This window comes from Magnolia sinica, chromosome 3, assembly GCF_029962835.1.
Source record: "Magnolia sinica isolate HGM2019 chromosome 3, MsV1, whole genome shotgun sequence".
NCBI lineage: Eukaryota > Viridiplantae > Streptophyta > Magnoliopsida > Magnoliales > Magnoliaceae > Magnolia > Magnolia sinica.
The window spans coordinates 45,471,045-45,490,919 of record NC_080575.1 but is presented as its reverse complement, the minus strand read 5'-3'; the positions used below and the strand labels follow the sequence as shown (position 1 = coordinate 45,490,919).

General features: G+C 39.2%; 1 protein-coding gene across 6 annotated transcripts in view; it reads right to left on the bottom strand.

The window, feature by feature from the left end:
* Window positions 1-220: 220 nt before the first annotated feature.
* The window catches only part of LOC131239884 (uncharacterized), a 74,585-nt gene continuing 54,930 nt past the window's right edge, over window positions 221-19,875 (bottom strand). For all 6 annotated transcript variants that reach the window (XM_058237789.1, XM_058237788.1, XM_058237790.1 and 3 more), the window contains one exon: window positions 221-807. In XM_058237789.1, coding sequence (XP_058093772.1) covers window positions 562-807 — 246 coding nt within the window. In that variant the 3' untranslated portion in view covers window positions 221-561. The remainder of the gene's footprint in view (window positions 808-19,875) is intronic.

The window sequence follows — 19,875 nt, the reverse complement described above, 5'->3', positions numbered from 1 at the left end:
CTTCAATCAGCTAATCAATAAACAAATAAATCCAAAATATTTTTGCATTGATTTTTATTGCCTTATGTCTTAGACCACAGACTATAAATGCAGGTTTGTTCCTGAATTTCAGAGGTTTTCACCCCTATACATAATTTCTTATTACATCGCACCAAACAATTTAACAAAAATAAATAAATAATAAAAAATAAAAAGCAAAAAATTAGAGAAGGAAAAACCATGGTTAGCAAGCTACTGTATAAATAGCCCCAGTGATCAGCAAAATGAAAATTCAGGTAGCTTTGCCAATAAATCATCATACCCATCCAAGTTTGTGAGAATAACATGTATTCAAGATGTTTAAACAACAACAATGAAAAGGAACTCATTTCTCTATAAATTACAAGCAAGTACCTTGTCTTATGAAATGACTGGAATAGCCGCTGTCTTACTCTTCTCTGGAAACCTAAAAATTAAATTCCATGTGAATGCTAGAACTTTGGAGAATCATCCTTCGACCTCCTATCCAATGGAATTTGCATTCAATCTATAGTTGGTGTTGGTTTGTGCTAATTGTTTCATCTACTTGGCTTGGCTGGCAGGGCCGGATACTGTGGCAGGGATCGATGCCGTATCTTGGTTGTGGTGATTTCCATTTGAACTACCAGCTTTCGCAATCTTCTGTAAAGCAGCTTTCTCGAGCAAAGCTTGCTCTTGCATGGCTTTCATCATCTCCCTCATGGTCTTTTCCTCTCCTTCCAGCTGCATGTTCATTATTATCTGAGCCTCCTTGTCGATTGGCTTGAAGTACTCTTCAATGGCAGCTTCCTACAAACATATATACGCATGGTACAAAGCATTTAAGAAGAAATGATCTAGTCATTTAATGGGCCAAAGCAATCCAAAATTCTATGTGGAAGCACAAAAATCACTTTTGGGGAGAAATCAATAAATTTCCAAAACGTTGAGGACCTGTTTGGATGGTGGGAAGGAAAAGAAACTAAAGGATGAATTTTCCCATGATGGGACGTTTCGCCATGTTTGGATGGCAAAGGAAACATTAGATGGAAAAACGTAATCATTACCCAAAACACCATAGTCAAAATCCCATAGCACAAAATACAGGGCAATTTTTGTAAGAGCTTTATTTGAGTTTCCACTTGTTATTTAAACAAGACTCCTAAAATGAAATCCATGGGAATTCATGCTCATGGGAAATCTTGAGAAATCATCATTAGATAATCATTACAGGTTTTTTTTTTCTTTTCTTTTCCCACCAACCAAATGGGCCCTAACTGAACCTTGAAGTTATTGCCATCTAAGCTAAAGAACAATGTGACAAAGATTGCCAAGATTTTGTAAATATCACACTATTATCGTGAAATTTTGATCCAATGATATTTTTCACGAAATTATCAGATTTTATTTCGAATTTTTTAAAACATAGAATAATCATTTTATAAGTATATTTCCTAAATTTTAAAATCATTTACTATATTAAATAAATATTTTTATTTTTACTTTCAATGAGATTCCCTCCCTCCTTATCATGCATTCTTATTTTTTGCAATGTTTTGAGTTTAAGTATATAATCATGTCTCTCTTAGCATCTCCTAAAGTTTCATTGAAAGATTTCACCATTTTTTTGATGTTTCCCTCATTCCACGATATATGCAATACCAATATGCTTTTATATCCCAATGATCCGACATTTATACCAATATTTAAATTAATAGCTAAGTCTAATAAGATCAGTGTTTGAAGTATCGGTATCGCTACAAGTTTCGTTGGCCAGGGATATGAAAACAATATCGATATCGTCGATAATATCGCCAATAACCGGAAATGCAGGGAAACATGGGGAATATGGTGGAACTTTTCAATGAAACTTCAAGAGATGTTAAAATACACATATTTGCATATTTAGAAACTAAAAATTACAAAAAAGGATGCATACATAATAAGTTCCCATTTAATGGGGGCCTAAAAAAGCATGTGTTGTCGTAGGAAATCAATTCAACCATATCATCCATCCCATCTATCCGTCCAACCATCTATCCAACCTTCCATGCAAACATTTGTCAAATATTTCAGAATATTGACAACACAATATTTCTCAGAGAAATTGTCAACAACTGGAAAAGAAATGAAAATTTGGGGTCTTGATATCGCCCATGTTGCGATAACAATAAGATCACGATATTATCAGTATTATCATCAACAAATTGAACACTGCATACATGTACCCCTAAAGAAATTTGAAATGAAAATTTTTTTTTTAATAAACAGATTCATGGCGATATCGAAACATTGGTGATATCATTGAAATATAGCTAATACACTAGTAATACAAGCGGCACTCGAAATTTACATGGTAAAAAGTATGCCCCTAAAGAAATTTGAAATGAATTTTTGTTGTAATAAATGGATTTATGGCTATATCAAAACGTTGGTGATATCATTGAAATATCGCCAATACACTAGTAACATAAGTGGCACTCAAAATTTACATGGTCAAAAATATTGGCGATACATTGGCAATACAAGTGACACTTAAAATTTACGCAGCAGAAAATATTGGTGATACATTGGCAATACTTAATGACGCATCGTCGATGCCTAGAATTTCTAATACTACCAGTGTTATCAATATCGCTACTAACATTATCGATATCGTTGAGCTGGAGATAAAGATAAAATCGGAGATTTCGATAATATCGGGGATACTTTGAACAATGAATAAGATCAACGGTCAAATTATATTGTGGGGCCTATGGGATCAATTGAATGGCCACCAAACTCATAGGATTTATTTTAGTTATTCATTAGGTTGAATTAAATCATGACTTGTCTAATAAGTTTCCTTTTGTGTTTTCTTCATCTTTTTAGCGAGCCACTTTTAGGGTACCAAACAATGTCAGAACAACACGAAAGTAGTCATGTTTGAAAGCCTATCAAGTTAGCTTTATTAAGCCCAAGATCAAGCAATTTACAACACAATTTGAGTTAATAGAAACCTTTTGAAAACATTGGACTGCAGTAGCCAGCTTTAAAACACTTAATAGATAGTCTAATTGACAAGATCTATCTACAACTAGGTCTGAGGAAGGCTAATGGATCCCTTGTTGGTGCATGTAGGCTTCCATTGCATCTAACATGTGCTCCTAACAACACCCTTGTGTCAGCCACCAATGTAACCTCAAAAGGTGCCTCAACACTAGGACCACGGAGTTCTTTCATGACCTCAAGTCCAAAAATTTAGTCAAAGCTAGAACACTCCAATCTGAGCATGATGAGCCTCGAGGTTAGGAGACTTGATGCAATCCTCCAATATGAATATCCATCAAGCCCAATACAAGTACTTGCAAAGACAAGTGACCACACAGACTCACATGTGGAGAAGGCTGTTGGCAACAAAATGCCCAATGGTAGAGATAAATCCATCCCACTGATTATTGGTAAGGGTGGCAATGGGCTAGGCCAAGGTTGGCCCTGAAGGCTTGCGTTGCTCTAAGCCCTTGCCCCAGCCCAGTCCAAACCCTAATCGGCTAAGTAGGACCTGACCCTAGCCCTCGCCCTAGAGGGCCGGGCCGGGCCAGGCTAGGGCCGGGCCACCCCTATAAGTTAAAGATAAGTTACATGTATCTACAGGTGTAATTAGTGAGTGATTGTTTATGAACCATCATGTTCTTTCAAAGAAAAAGTTTTTCTATGTCACATCTGTGTCAGATAAGACCATTCATCAACCAAGCATATGTCCCACCCAATTATCCACCATATGCATGGACCTCAATAAGTGCAACAATATATCCATCTAAAGTGGGATTCACAATTTGGACATTTTATAAGCACCTAAGTATCATCCATCACATTCTCCTAGAGTACCAAAGTTCTTTATATTACTACATATACTAGTATACGAACTCTATAGTCTAAGTTACTAATACCTATATACCATGTAATATATACACTAGAGATATGGGCCGAGCTGTTCATCATTGGCCTTGACCCAACCTGGCCCGAAAATGGACCTAGATTTCAAGCCCTCAGGCCAAGTTTAGTGGCTGAAGCTCTAGCCCTTCAAGGTCAAGTAATCTGGCCCATTGCCACCCATAGTTCTTGGTTCCAATATACACATGATACCCATAAAACTAATTCCTAGTCACCCAAACCCGATGACGTGGTTATGGAATTTATGGTACTTAGCCATGGAGACAACTCTCCCTTAGCCATAATGGTTGTGTCCACTTCATTCTTTTCCCATGGACCCACAATAGAGATTCCATGAGGAACTTTTATAACCCACTAAACATATGTAATGCATAAGTTTCACACACTTATTGTTGAAAAACAAAGTATATTCCATTCAATTAAGTGGTCATAAATAAACAAGATCCATCAACATATGTACCATTGGCTTTCCAAGCCAAGCAAACATATCAAATACCACCTACGAGACTAATGAGGGGGATAAAGGATCCCCGTCCCAGATCCCTCTCCTCAAAGAAATAATTTAGAGACCCATAATAGAGAACAAAGGGGGGCACAATGCATGATTTTATCCGCCTTTGCCACCTCAAGCCCAAACCCGTTCGACCTAGAATGTAGATGAAACTCCAAATAACACAATCATCAGCCTTTTCAAGGTGTATTTTAGTATAAAGCCTTTTAGACCTTTCCCCCTATACCCATTGACTAACTCATTAGTGATAAACAACCTATCCATCACATATCTACCCTGCAAAAATACACATTGGAGCAACAATTATTAGTGACCTTCTGCAATCTTCTTGCCAGCACCTTGCGATCACTTTATAGATGCTTATACGCCGAAAATTGGTACACCTAGATCAGCTCCCTCTTTTTTGTACAATGACAGATAAGAAAAAAGCACCTACTTATTTGAATCTCTCTCCCCTCATGAATCTCACTAAACACCACCATCAAATCTACTTCTATAAGTTCACAGCAAGTTTGGCAGAATGCAAGGCCGAAGATATCGGGACCAAGGGCATGATGCATTTTTGCCTCAAAAACTGCAGTAACTATGATTCCACATCTTCTGCTTGAGCTTCTGAGATAACAATAGACGGAACTTCCTCGGTCGAAGGCTTTGATGGGAACTCTTAAGAAAAAGTAGCACAGAAGTGGTTGGAGAAGCAATTACATATATTCTCTTTGACGGATAAATGTCTAATCAGATGTGATTGAGGAAGAAAACCCTCCTTCGAGCATTTCACTATCTTACAGAAAGATGCAGTATTACTATCTCCTTTAATCCATCCCAAGAAAATTTCTTCCAGTATTTTCTTCTCACTGCATGGTAGATTCCAGCACACTTCAACTTCTTTTCTAGCCAGTACGTCCCGAGAATGCACTCCTGCATTGACCTCCTCTTCCTCTGACTCCACTAGCTCTTGTTGAAGAGTTTCCTTAGCCAACCACAAATCCCCAAACTCTGAATTCTTCCATTCCTCAAGTTTTTCCTTCAACAATCTCATCTTTGACTAGACTACGACCCAATCTTGGTTGATGCATGAAGGACGGACCACCGATCTCTGACCAAAGTGATTAAATGCAAATGATCTGTCCACATGATCTCAAACTAGAACTGCTTTCAGCAGCAGGACTCCAGCTTTGAAGAGATGCAAATAGGATTGTGATCAAACATCCTCCTAACAAAATTTGCTTCTAGGAAGGCATCCTCCTGAGAAGCAGGGATAAAGAACCTATCCTAGCGACTCATAATAGGCTCAGCTTACTTGTTGTCCAAGTAAATTTAGCTCCTTGAAGTGAGAGGTCGAAAAGATCTGACCTCTTGTACAAACTCACTAAAACCTTTCATGCTTGTTCTCATGCTTGAGCCTCCACATTTTTCATGCTTGTATCTAATTAATTAAAGTAACACGACCAGACACTCCAACATCTGGGATTTTGCTAAGCTCCTCCCAAAACTCCGGGCTAAGCCAGGAATCCTTGGTGCCATTCATCGCAGATAACCCTCACCAGTTTTTGTCCCTCAGTGAACTGAAGAGGATAGGCTGTGACCACCTCCTGGAAATTACTGCCTCTTCCTGCAGGATCTTTGAGTCCCAGACAGCTATAATTCACCCAATCTCCCCATAGCATTTATGCATGTACACCTAACATCATTTTCTCCCAGGTCTCCCTGATATCCAACATGGCGAGAGACTCCTTTGATTCTTGCAAAATCAGCACTTCCACTTTAGTAGCGCGGACAGTATCCTTAATGGCAAGCCACTTGTCAATATTCCACCCCCCAACAACCCCAAAGTCCTTATTCTCTCGTGCCTGAAATCATAGTTGATGCTCAACTTCATGTTCATCAACTCACTTGGGCCTTTAGGCTTTATTTAAAAAACCCCAGTAGATTTTGCCAGTTTCTCTAACTTTTTCTTAACCCACGAAGTTTTTGTACCTTCCTGTCCTCTTGAGTACCCAAGGGAAACTTCCCCATTAGTATCTGAATAGCTTCAACTCCCCTCTTGTCTACCCATAAATCTACCTTCCTCCATATCCAGTGCTCTAGATCACTGATCAGCTAACTTCTTCCTTTTACTGACTGCCACAATCAGTGTGGCAATACCTCCATCTCCCCATGCCACCCCCACCCGCAACCCCTTCGCAAGACCCATCCTATTGTAGCAAGCACTGAATCCGGCTCAGAAAAATCTCCAATCTCGACCACCCTTTTCGCTGGTATAAACATCTCAACAAATATCCACATATGCACCAATCACCTCCAGTAGAGCAGTATCAGCCCCATCCACAGTAGAGAGTGACACCTTCTGAACAAAGCTTCTGTCTCACTATGGTAAGAGGGAGAAATTTCCTCTCTTTTACCCAAGCAAATGAACCTACTCAATATCTATTCTCCTTGAGATGCCCAAAGCTACTGACCATTCACCTCAAAGACCAAACGTGCCTTCTCTATAAGTCGGCTGTCCACATACCTCCTAAGACAGGACACCAACCTGCAGCCTTTGTGTAGATTTGAATCCAAAACCAGAAATAAGAACCCCTGAAGTCCAGATGCCAAGTCACCTCTTCTTGTCACACCCAGATCCATAGCTCAAGTGGTAGACCGAGTGAAAGATACCTCGTTTCAACACTGAGGTCTTGGTATTGATTCCCTAGTGGGGGTGGCTAACAGTGATGTGTGAACTTACAGTGGGTGTACTAACAAAATAACAAAAAAAAAAAAAAAAGTTCTTGTCACATGACTACCCACAACATCTATCTCCCATTCGAATCTAACTGGACTCCAACTCACTCCAAACCAGGGAATGCCAAATCGGTTACGTATCGGCCGATACGGCCGATACGTAACGGTAACGGTACGCACCGTTACCCGATTCGGGGCCGAAACGGCCGATTCCAATTTTTGTACCCGTATCGGCCGATACGGGGCCGATACGGCCGTAACGGCCGATACGGGCGTAACGGTCAGCGCCGTAACGGTCAAAAAACGGCCATTTTTTTTTGCATTTTAAGCTCCGTTTTTTATGTTTTTTCGAAACTTCTTGCTTCCAAACTCCTTCTCACTCCTTCTACAACTAATTTCGACCAACCTTGGCTGGATATTTGGGGAAAAAACACATTATATTGGCGGATTTTGTTGAATCAAAGCTTGGTGGGCCATTTTTCATAAATTTGTCAAAAATAGGTATTTATACTTTTTTTAATATGTTTTGCTGTTTTAATTATCTCATATGATGTGTTAATCATAGTAGAACATGTTAATATGCAATTTACAGATTTGGGGTGCCATTTAATATTTTTTTAATATTTTTTTCTATTTACGCATGAATTTTGCCCCTTTTTTTTAAAATTCAAAAAATCAATTTTTAATGATTGTTTTGTTGTTTTAATCACTCCATATGATGTGTTAATCATAGTAGAACATGTTAATGTGCATTTTACAGTTTGGGGTGCCATTTTATATTTTTTAAATATTTTTTTCTATTTACGCATGAATTTTGCCCCTTTTTTTTAAAATTCAAAAAATCAATTTTTAATGATTGTTTTGTTGTTTTAATCACTCCATATGATGTGTTAATCATAGTAGAACATGTTAATGTGCATTTTACAGATTTGGGGTCCCATTTAATATTTTTTTAATATTTTTTTCTATTTACGCATGAATTTTGCCCCTTTTTTTTAAAATTCAAAAAATCAATTTTTAATGATTGTTTTGCTGTTTTAATCACTCCATATGATGTGTTAATCATAGTAGAACATGTTAATGTGCATTTTACAGATTTGGGGTGCCATTTTATATTTTTTAAATATTTTTTTCTATTTACGCATGAATTTTGCCCCTTTTTTTTTTAAATTCGAAAAATCAATTTTTAATGATTGTTTTGCTGTTTTAATCACTCCATATGATGTGTTAATCATAGTAGAACATGTTAATGTGCATTTTACTGATTTGGGGTCCCATTTTATATTTTTTAAATATTTTTTTCTATTTACGCATGAATTTTGCCCCTTTTTTTTAAAATTCGAAAAATCAATTTTTAATGGTTGTATTACTGTTTTAATCATGCCATATGATGTGTTAATCATAGTAGAATATGTTAATGTGCATTTTACAGATTTGGGGTGCCATTTTATAATTTTTTAATATTTTTTTCTATTTACGCATTAATTATGGCCCTTCTTTTTTAAATTTAAAAAATAATTGTTTAATGATTGTTTTACTGTTTTAATCATGCCATGTGATGTGTTAATCATAGTAGAACATGTTAATGTGTATTTTACAGATTTGGGGTGTCATTTTATAATTTTTTTCTATTTTCGAATTAGTGACTTTATGTTTTTATTTGCTTATATTGGACAGGTTTTGCCTTGGAGCTTCTTAGGGTTTAGTTAGAATATAAAATCATCTTTATTAACATAGGTCATACACTCATACTCAAATCTAATTATCTAGTGTCTACCTAAGCCTAAAGAAATGTCTGGATCTGGCCAACAACAAGTAAGTGATGATATTGGATGGCAACATTGTGAGAGGGTTGGTGGTACTAGACACCAAATGAAGTGCAAGTATTGTGATAGACTAGTGACTGGTGGAATTACTTGTCTCAAACAACATTTGGCACATCGAAAGGGTCAAGTTGCGCCATGTAGTAGAGTACCGAAAGAGATAATGCTTTTAATGCAAGCTAGTCTGGATGAGTCGAAGGGTAAACGTGCTGCTGTACAAAAGAAGAAAGATGATATTTTAGATGCAGCTCGACAGGAAGTGTTTAGTCCTAAATATATGGGCATTCGTGATGAAGATATTATTGATTCTGACGAAGATTCAAATCGAGAATTTACTATAGCTAGGAGAGAGAGCTTGCATCTAGCTCGTGAAGAGGAAGAACGTCGCCGCATGTTTGACATGCATGGGTCAATGCGTGATACAGGGGGGGCAGTAGGAGTGGGAGTGCAACTGGAAGTGCAACTGCTTCTGCAGGTAGAGGTGGGGGGTAGGTTTGGTGGGTTACGGCGTATGCTTGGAAGCCGACAACAGACATCTTCACGTGATGCCTCTATACATTTGGATGAAGAAGTAAATAAGCCTAGGAGACTCTCTATTGATCCAATCCTATTTAGGAAAGAATCAACTAAACAAAAGAAGATAAAACAAATGTGGAGTAGAACTTCCGTTGAGAAATTAGGTAGAGCAGCAGCAAAGTTATTTATACATGCCAACATACCTCCTAACGCAGCCAATTCTCCATATTGGCAGGTGGTAATTGATGCAGCAGCAGAAGCAGGTGAAAGAATAAAAGCTCCTACGGCTAAGGAGATTAGGGGAAATGGACAGATGCAGAGTATGCGGATGTGAAAGCATACATGGCTACCTTTAAACCTGTATGGCAAGCCAGAGGATGCACAATCATGTGTGATGGTTGGACTGGCCCAACCAGACGCAGCATGATCAACTTCATGGTATACTGCCACTTAGGAACTATATACCACAAGTCAATTGATGCCTCAGAGGCAACAAAAAATGCTACTTATATTAATGGACTAATGGATAAAGTTGTGGACGAGATTGGAGAGGAGAATATAGTGCAGATTGTGACAGATAATGAAGCAACATATAAGCTTGCAGGACATATGTTGATGGATAAGAGAAAACATTTTTTTTGGTCACCATGTGCTGCCCATTGTATTGATCTTATATTGGAAGATATTGGGAAGAAGAAGAATGTTAAGGAAATGGTCGAAAGGGCAAGGGAAGTGACGACGTTTATTTACAACCATAATCAAGTAGTTGCAATAATGAGAAAGTTCACGAAAGGACGAGAGTTGTTGAGGCCTGCGGCGACTAGATTCGCAACAAACTTTATAGCATTAGAGAGTTTATTCCAGCATAGAGAAGAGTTGAGTGAGATGTTCGCTTCCCGAGAATGGCTCAACACAAAACATGGGAAGAAGACATCAGGAATACCGGTCGAAGTTGTGAACACCATACGGGACAACAAATATTAGAAGAAGGTCAAGGCGATCCTAAAGGTGATGGAGCCACTAATGAGGGTACTCCGTCTTGTTGAATCCAATGAAGCACCTACCATAGGCTTCCTATATGATGCCATGGATAAGGTAAAGCTTGCAATTCAACGTGATTGTAGAAGTTGGCAGACTTATTGGAAGATGATCGACAAGAGATGGACAAACCAACTCCATCACGATCTTCATGCAGCAGGTTACTACCTAAATCCTAGGTATAGATATGCCCAATCATTTGTTGCGGATGATGAAGTTCGTGTCGGGCTAAAAATGTGATAAAGAGATTAGAGCCGACTTAGATCTGCAAATAAAGGCATTAAATGAATTAGATACATTTGGAAATCGCCTTGGTAGCTTTGGAGATGCTCTTGCACGGCATGCAGTATCTAGATTGCAACCGGCCGAATGGTGAATTAATTTCGAGATAGTACGAAGGCTCTCCAAAAATTTGTAGTAGAAGTTTTGAGCCAGACAACATCTTCCTCTAGCGGCGAAAGGAATTGGAGTTGTTTTGCGCTCATTCATTCAAAGAATAAGAATAAATTGCTGACTAGAACATTAGATAGACTTGTCTTCATGCACTACAATATAAAACTAAGAATGCGACGACATCATAGAAGCATTACAGCTGTCGATGACGGAGACTACTGTCCAATAAACTTGGATAATATTTATAATGAGGATGACCCACTTCTACCTTGGTTGGAAACAAGGGAAAAACAAATTGAAGAGGATAGTGAAGAATTGAAAATTGATGACCGAAATACGCAGAGCGCAACAAGAGAGTCGTGCAAATGTGTTGGACCCGAAGAGGGGAAGCGTTTATGCCACGTACGATACGGCTCAAGATCAACAAAAGAGTACGAGCGGTGGTAGCGTGGACCGTGTCGGATGAAGACGATGACCCGCCCCGGTGGCGGCACTTCGGTGTTGCTCGTGCCCTATCATGCCGTCTGAGATCACGATGTCGATGAACACGAGGTGGTACACGAGGTCGAACTTATGAGTGTACCGAGTCACGATACAGCCCAACAGGAGGTGGGTACATCTAGTGGTGCACCGGGTCCGAGAGGTTCGGAACATCAGCAAGCTCATGGTCTTGGTTATTATGATGGATATTCTTATGGTGAATTGAATTATGATGGTTATACCGAGCCTGTTCCATCACATTCATGTTGGAGTAACCCTCCCGATCAATATCAATATGATTATAGATATCCGATCCAAATCCAAGTTACTCATCACAAGACGCACTCTCAATCTCAAGATTCTCAACAGGCCTGAGTATGGGCACCGGTATGGCTATTCGACGCACCGGTGGATATCCTTATTCCGGTCGAGTCGTTGCCTAGTCGAGGATCGTCATCCTCTAGTTTCGTTGATCTAGTATTTCCTTCCGGCTGGATATTATGGATATGTAGCACCTACACCTATTGGACATCAGCCTGATGGTGACGATGACGATGATGTGGAGGTCGAGCAACCACAAAAAAGCAGATTTTCATTTTGGTGGTGACTTGTGATTGTGACTTGTGAGTATATATTTGTGTTAAGGTAAGTATTTGTTGCAGCAGACAGCTCACAACAGTATTATTGCAAGAAGCGAGTACACACTTGACACTGCCGAACTTGTATTTAAAATAGCTCCCCCGACAACCAATCAAGTAATCCTTAATCAAGTTGCAGGGAGTATATCAGACACTACTAATTTTTTATTTTTTATTTTTTAATATTCTTGACTTGAGGATGACAAGTCATAGACAAGAATCACAAGAGTCACGTGCATGGTGCACCACACTGCACAGGACCACAGGTATGTTCGAGAAATTCCTCAAAAATAATTGCAAACACCTGATGTAAGATATTTTCATTTTACATTCATTCTAATATATCTATCATTGATAGTAGATAGTTAGAAAATTAAATATATGAATTTTGTAGTCAAATTCAGGTTATCTGGTTCATAAATTCATCAGAAAGTCCGATACAACTTTTCACCAAAGAGTGGACCGTTACACCACCATAAACATGTTCCAATTTATAAATGAATGCATATTTGGAATGCTTAGAATATTCTGGATTTAATCCATATTTTTTCATATTTTTTTGGCAAAAAAAAAAAAATTTGCGCCGTTACGCCCCCGTATCACCGTTACGCCCCCGTATCCGTATCGGTTTTGGAGGACACCGTTACGCCAACCGATACCGATACGGGACACCTTGCTCCAAACCTACTACTTAGAGTGCTAGCACAACATACCACACCTCAACTCCCCAATGTCACATCCTCCTGCCATGTGAAATCCTACTCCTCCAGCTCCCGTCACTATTCCAACAAGGCTCCAGGTCATTCCCTTAAACTTGAGAAATTGAAGACGAGCTACAAGAAGGCCCTACCCTACTAGGATTGAAGCTCCAACGAACCCACTTACCACTCTCGTCGCCACAAGGAAAAGGAAACGATAACCCTCCCCTAAATCCACTTCTGCCCTGATTACCACCATTCTTGCAAATGTTAAGAAGGATTTTTTTATTAATAAGTACCTAGCTCTATCAACTTCCCGAATTGAGAATCCAACTCTATTAAGACATTTTGTCCATGCATGTGTCGGGAACCTGTACAAATGAACCCTCATCCTTTGTTAGACACCACGTCGGACAGACAACTCTACACCTTACCTATATCAATCTCCTAGTGCAAAATGATGTTATTGGACAAGGCCAAGATTTCCTCATTAAGGAAAATGCTTAGAATAAAGCAGTCAACGGACAGTTTATCAACCCCTTAGGATCAGTAAAAGGAAAATTTGGCATGGCATCCACCAATTCCAGAACGGAACATCCTTCACGGACGCTTGAAGCCACCACTCTAAAGGCCAAATCCTGCAATCAAAATTCCACCCAACTAAGGACCTCCACCCTACCCACTTCTCTTGGATCGCACATCAACTGCAAAGCCCAATACCTCTCATAAGAACCTCTCAACCCCTTTGGGCCACTTCACAGAGCAGCCTCCCTTCGATTGACCCATCCTAACTATGAAATGGTCAAATGTGCTCCATGCATATCTTGTCTTTATCCTCCTCTGTTCACCTAGCTCAAAGATTCTGATAACATGGCCCCTTGACTTTCCTCCCATTGAGCACTTAGGAGGGCTTTCCTTGCTTCATCTTGCATTCTTGATACCAGGTCCCACTAAGAAAATGCAATTTTCCTATGGGATCTCATTTCCCTAAAACTTAAGATATCTGCAACTATTCCATACTCTCCAAACACCTTCAATAGATCATTTTGATCAAAGGAGAAGGGGATGTTTTCTACCAACAAGCTGAAGAGGCCTTTGGCCTCTTGGATGGACTTCACCAAATCCACCTTTCACAATTGTCATCAACTTCCATTGATAGAATTGACTATTAAAAGGATTATGCTCTTTTTATCTTTCCCTCTAGTTTTTTTTTTTTTTTTTTTTTTTGGCAGAAAATGACATTTTCATGTAAAAAACACCCGAATGGGAAACAAGTTCCTAATATGAAGAGCTGCATCCTCCACGGCTTACACTTTCCCTAATTGAAACATTAGCAATGCTATTTGCCTCTCTTCCTATGTGGTCAAACAAATTGTTCAAAAGGCAATGTCATGGATCTTGTTAGAGATGACGTTTAATTTCTTACGCTCAAAATTTGAAGAAGTTGCCTACAAAGGCCCATGGAAGACATGATTGGCACCCACACTCTTAGGATGCCAAGAATGCCACAAATACCTGTGTTACCAAGGGAAGAGCATCAGGATTTAGCTTCCAAACTCCTACAAGCAAGCATTCAAGCAAAGCTTTATACTTTTTTCATGAGTAACCAATCATTGAAGCATAATCCCCTAGGAAATACAAAATGAAGAAGTCATGGAATTCAAATCTAATAAAGGTCCCACTTGATGAGGCAACTTCATAGGAATACCTACATCAATGAAGATCTTACTGTTCCTCTCTTCCAAGTCCCTCAAGCCCCAATAAAGAGCAAACAGAAGCATGCAACATAAGATTCCACTTGAATGGCTTGATCATGAAACTCTTGGAAACTTCACCTAGTTTTTCTTGAGAGTCTACCAAAGCAGACACCCCAAAATTTTCTTACCATCTGGCAATGGATAAAAAGATGTTAAACTGTTTCCTCATCCTTTTTAGACATGAAACACACATTCGAGAGTCACGGGTTCAAGTTGGTTGAAGTTGAGGGTTAGATCAACAATCACTTTCCAAGAAACAAGTTCAACCTCCAAAGGAACAAAGGCACCCCAGCATAAAGCACAAAGAGGAGAACCTCTTTCAATGTTTGGGATTTGAAGAATGATCTCTAGAGTCCTCACTATTAGGAACAAACACTTCCCCCAAAAGACACATTAACTCCTTTAAACCCTTAGATCCCTCATCTTTGACATTTCTTCTAAGACTGATCCAAGTCAATGATGCAAATAATATATATCTTTATGATAAAAAATTACATTGCCATCATTGTCCAAGAAACGCATCCATGAAGCTTCCCCCATGAGGAAAGATTTTGTGGTGACATTTGAATAAAAAAATTGTGAAGCATCTTCAAGCATGGAAAATCTCACAATAGTCGAAGAAAGGCAAAACTTAGTAGTAGATTACCTGCATAAGAAAAGCACAAATTCCTTTTTCCAAGCTTCAAGAGCGTGTAAACAACGGAAAGAAAAAAAATGGATCCTAACCCCCACAACTATCCCAGCAACTTCCAAATTTTAAAGGCATATGAATAATATTTGAAAAGAGGACCCATTTTGGCATTTTAATTAAAATTGTAGAGTCGGAGTTAAGCTCTATAGCGCGTGGAAAGTGAAATTGATTCGTGTCCTTCGCCTTTAATAGTTATTATCAGGTACGAGAGACCAAACTTATTTCAGACAGTGTTATAACAATTTTGAAGGGCCCAATGCCTGCAAGGACCTCTGTTTGAGTCTTTCTCAAGCCTAAGTTCTGCGCCAATGAAGCACATTCACAAGCATTTACAGTGCAGGATGCAATGCTAGTGAGCTAGACACAACACCTGTCACATTTGTTGCTGCAGCCATCCAGGCATCTGGCATGGGTCAACCCACCGCCAGGTCCAAATGCCGATAACGCCAGACACTAGTACCAAAGTTATCACCAGCACTGCAACCCTTACTGAGCATGTCGCACAGAGTCTATTTTGCCTCAAGGCACCAACAGGTTTGGGCTCCAACTTTGTAGGCACAAGTACATATTCGCGATGCGCCACTTTGATTGTGTGTATACACACACCAATCAGAGGGCACCAAATCAACAATCAACATTCAAAATGCGTGAGTACATGTGGACCACACAGATACACTTGACTCCACCGAGCCCCGAGCCCATATAAACCCCACTAGGTCCCAGCTTGACTGACACACATGAACATATATAGACCAACACAAAGTATGTAGAGCTCCCTTCTCACTCAGTCACCACGCAAGTGCACAGGTGAGCCAAGATGCTTCCTTTGGCAAGGTCTCTGGCTGGAACATGCTTTAAGCAGCACTCTGCTAGCACTGTACCCAACAGGGTGTCCTCACCTTGCACTGTCCTGCTATCACTGTAACCAGCAGGGTGCTCTCACCCTACACTGCTAATAGTAGTGCCCTGCCAGCAATGTACCTAGCAGGGTGCTCCCACTGTGCACTACTCTTAGCAATGTTGCACCCAAGAGGGTGCTCTCTACCTGCACTAAACTAAGCAGTGCCCTGCAGGTGTTGTACCTAGCAGGGTGCTCTCGCCCTACACTTATATTAGCAGCATTGTACCAGTGTTGTACCCAGCAGAGTGCCCTCACCCTGCACCGCTCTTAATATTGCCATGCCAGCCTTGTACCCAGCAGGGTGCTCTCTCCCTGCACCACTCTAAGCAAGCAGCACTCTTCTAGCCTCGCACCCAGCATGGTATCCTCACCCTGCACTGCACTAGTTAGGGCCTTGCTAGCATTGTACCTAGCAAGGTCCTCTCACCCTGCATGCTCTAAGCAGCACTCTGCTAGTGTTGTACTGCAACAGGGTGTTTTCACCTTGATTGCTCTAAGTCAGTGTTTTAAATAGCGGTAGCATGTTGTATAGCATTCAGCCCCCTGTAGCATATAGCATGAATAATGTAACGTGTAGCGTAAGCTACATGATACTTCTATTTTTTAATTTAAGTATAGAAAAATATGATAAATAAATTTTATTTTTTTTTTTAAAGCAACAAATTATAAAAATGCCTAAAAGATGATTCATTTTTTCAAGTATAAGCATATTCAAATAAGTTATTAAGTATCATTTATTAAAAGCCAATCCACATATAAAGTCATAAACCAAATCAAGTAATTATCACATCAACAACTTTCTAAGAAAACCACTTAATTTTTTTGAATCAAAACACTTCAATTAATAATGTCTAACTAAAACAAGTCACAACTCACAATTATGAAAAGAAATATAAATCCCATAGGTTTAGAATATTACTATTAAGTATAATACAAAGGTCATCTATACAAAGAGGGGTTTTCAAAAACTCTCCTTCGAACCCCTTTTTCTTTTAAGTTTAGTTTTAAAGGTTTTTTAGCATGTGAGTTTCACACCAACTTTAACAAAGGATCACCACCATTTTAAGTGAAAGTAAACAAAGAAAGGTTTGGCTTTAACTTTACATTTTAAGTTCTTTTTTAATATAAGTTTTACACTATTTTTAACAAACAAAACTTTAAAAATAATAATAATAAATGCACTCTTCACTCTTCAAAAGTAAAAAAATAAAAAATACACTATATTATATGCTACAAACGCTAGACGCTACGTAGCTGTAGCATACGCTACAACCCATGTAGTGTATGCTACAGGGGATTTACGCTATGTAACGTACGATACGAGCGCTATTTGAAACACAACTCTCAGTAGCCCTCTGCTAGAACCTGGCAGGGTGACCTCACCCTGCATTATTCTCAATAGCGATATCCTAGATAGGCCCTCAGCAAGGTGCTTTCAAATTGCATTACTATGACCAGTGTTGCTGCACCACTGGGCCCCCAACAGGGTGCCTTTCCACCCTGTGTACGACATGATCATCCGGTGTTGTTGGCTTTTCAATCCTGTGAAATCTCATCAGGGTTCTTCTTACCTCCTCACCTGAGATCCATCTCAGGATCGTTCATTGCATCGTCCCACAAAGTTGTTCACACTGCAGCTTATGAGATGCTCTCTACATTGCATAGCTAGAGCGACTTAAACACTTCACAACTAAGGGCCATATAACACTTTGTGGCTGCATGGATGGTTCAACAATCCCATGCTAAAGGGCTACCCCAATGCCCAACAACTAATAGACATGTCTAACGTCCAACAGCCAAATAAGTCTCCTTGATGACTAATACTTATCGAGACACTTCTCAAATGCTTATCAAATAGGCAAGGCAAGGATTCGACATCAATAATCTTCGACACGCCAAGCTACAACAGATTAGATTAGGGTTGCGCCATCACTACACAGTAAACAACATTACACCACTCATAATCACCTACAAACATGGTGTTGTTTATTTGGTTTTCCCTTTCAATCAAAGGTTTTCTCAAAGGAGCTGTCTGGATACAACAAAACATCTGGTTATGGTTAAAAAAACATCAAAACTAAAAATAGTAGTTCGGTTATGTGCAATTTTTTTCAACCTAGTTTGTTAAACACATGCTAATATGGAACAAATTCAAACTTAATTCAAACTTGGCACGCACGCATGCATATATATATATATATAATGTAATTGAAATTGAACATAAAAAGTACCGTCCATCACGCAACAACAAATCTAACAATTAAAACATCACTTCACCATTTTATGTTGGTTTATGATCCATCTAAAGTGGGGCCCGGTATTTGGATAGTTTAATTTGAGTTACGAATTTCTCATGTCTTTGGTTTATGATCCATCTAAAGTGGGGCCTGCCATTTGACAATAATTTTGAGTTACATATTCATGTGTAGTTGTGGATTTGTGAGCAAGAGTGGCAATGTGTCGGACGGTGTATCTAGCCCAACCCAGCTTTAGACCAGGCTTGGACCTATTACCATGGCCTGTTTGCCACGCCTAGGCTTCAGCTAAATGGCCTGATCAATTTTTCAAGCCAGGCTTGGGCTCCAAGTCATTCTAGCCCGACCCGGCTTAGCTAGCTTGACCTAACTTCATATGTATGTCTTATATCCTACAAAAGTCATTCTAATCTACAATTAGGCAACCCATGCACCTTGAAGGTGGTCCATTAATTTTGTTCATTTAATTTTTTTTAATGCATGTGTGGCCCACTTGATCAGTGGATATATTAGAAACATTTGGACTGGACATGGATTTAATTAATTGTTTGGGTTGGCCTTGGTCAGGCCTACCACCAACCAATTTTTTGGGCACAGGCTAGGGCAGAACTCTGGCATAGGGCCTTTAGTGTCAGGCCAGGCTGCCATTACTGCCGATAGTTGTCTATTTGGGGGTTGTTTGGTTACATCAATAACCAGTTAAGTTAAAATAATAATAATAACCAGTTAACTCCTTTTTAACCATGTTTGGTTAAGCAATTGAAAGTGAAAAAGTTTTTTATCTAGTTAATGTTTTAACTGTTGGTCGGCTCACGAACATCTAAGTTACACATTGAAATTCAATCTATAAACAAATGAATAAATAATCAATAAACCTAGAAGACAATATCCTAGGGTGTTACATTCTACCCCCTTAAAAGAATTCCATCCTCAAAATTCAAGCATACATATCAAGTCAACGGATGGGGATACTCCTCTCTAATCTACTTTGTGTCTAAGAGTCCGCTATGTTCTACGTGATGTATGGTTGGGTGTGTGCTTAAGCGTGTATAATTGCCTACACTAATATGAAATTTTAGTCTTTTAGGGGATATTTTTCCCGGATGACCTAAGTAACTCCGAATTGCAAATTCTAACCTATAAACTTGATCTTTCGCCTTATATCTTGAAATCCAACTGGTCGCATCATGTTGTAGGCCATTCCATTGTGGTAATCTAACCATCGAAGCATCACATTCATTCACACACCCGATGAAGTAAACCGATCACATTGTCCTTAAACCTTGTACAAGTTCTTCATACTGTTGAAATCCTTATCTAATCACCACATCCTGAGATATTTCTATTTTAGTGCTCTTAGTGTATTTTAAGGCTTGTAAGCTTTGAACTTCATCAAGCTTCATAGATTCAAAAAGTCGTTTCTAGTCTTGAGCTTCTTCATTTGGGATAGTCGTAAGGCATTCTGGTAGGAATGCCAACCACTACGCCAGTGTAGTGGCTTAGAAAGTGAGCAGCGAGCA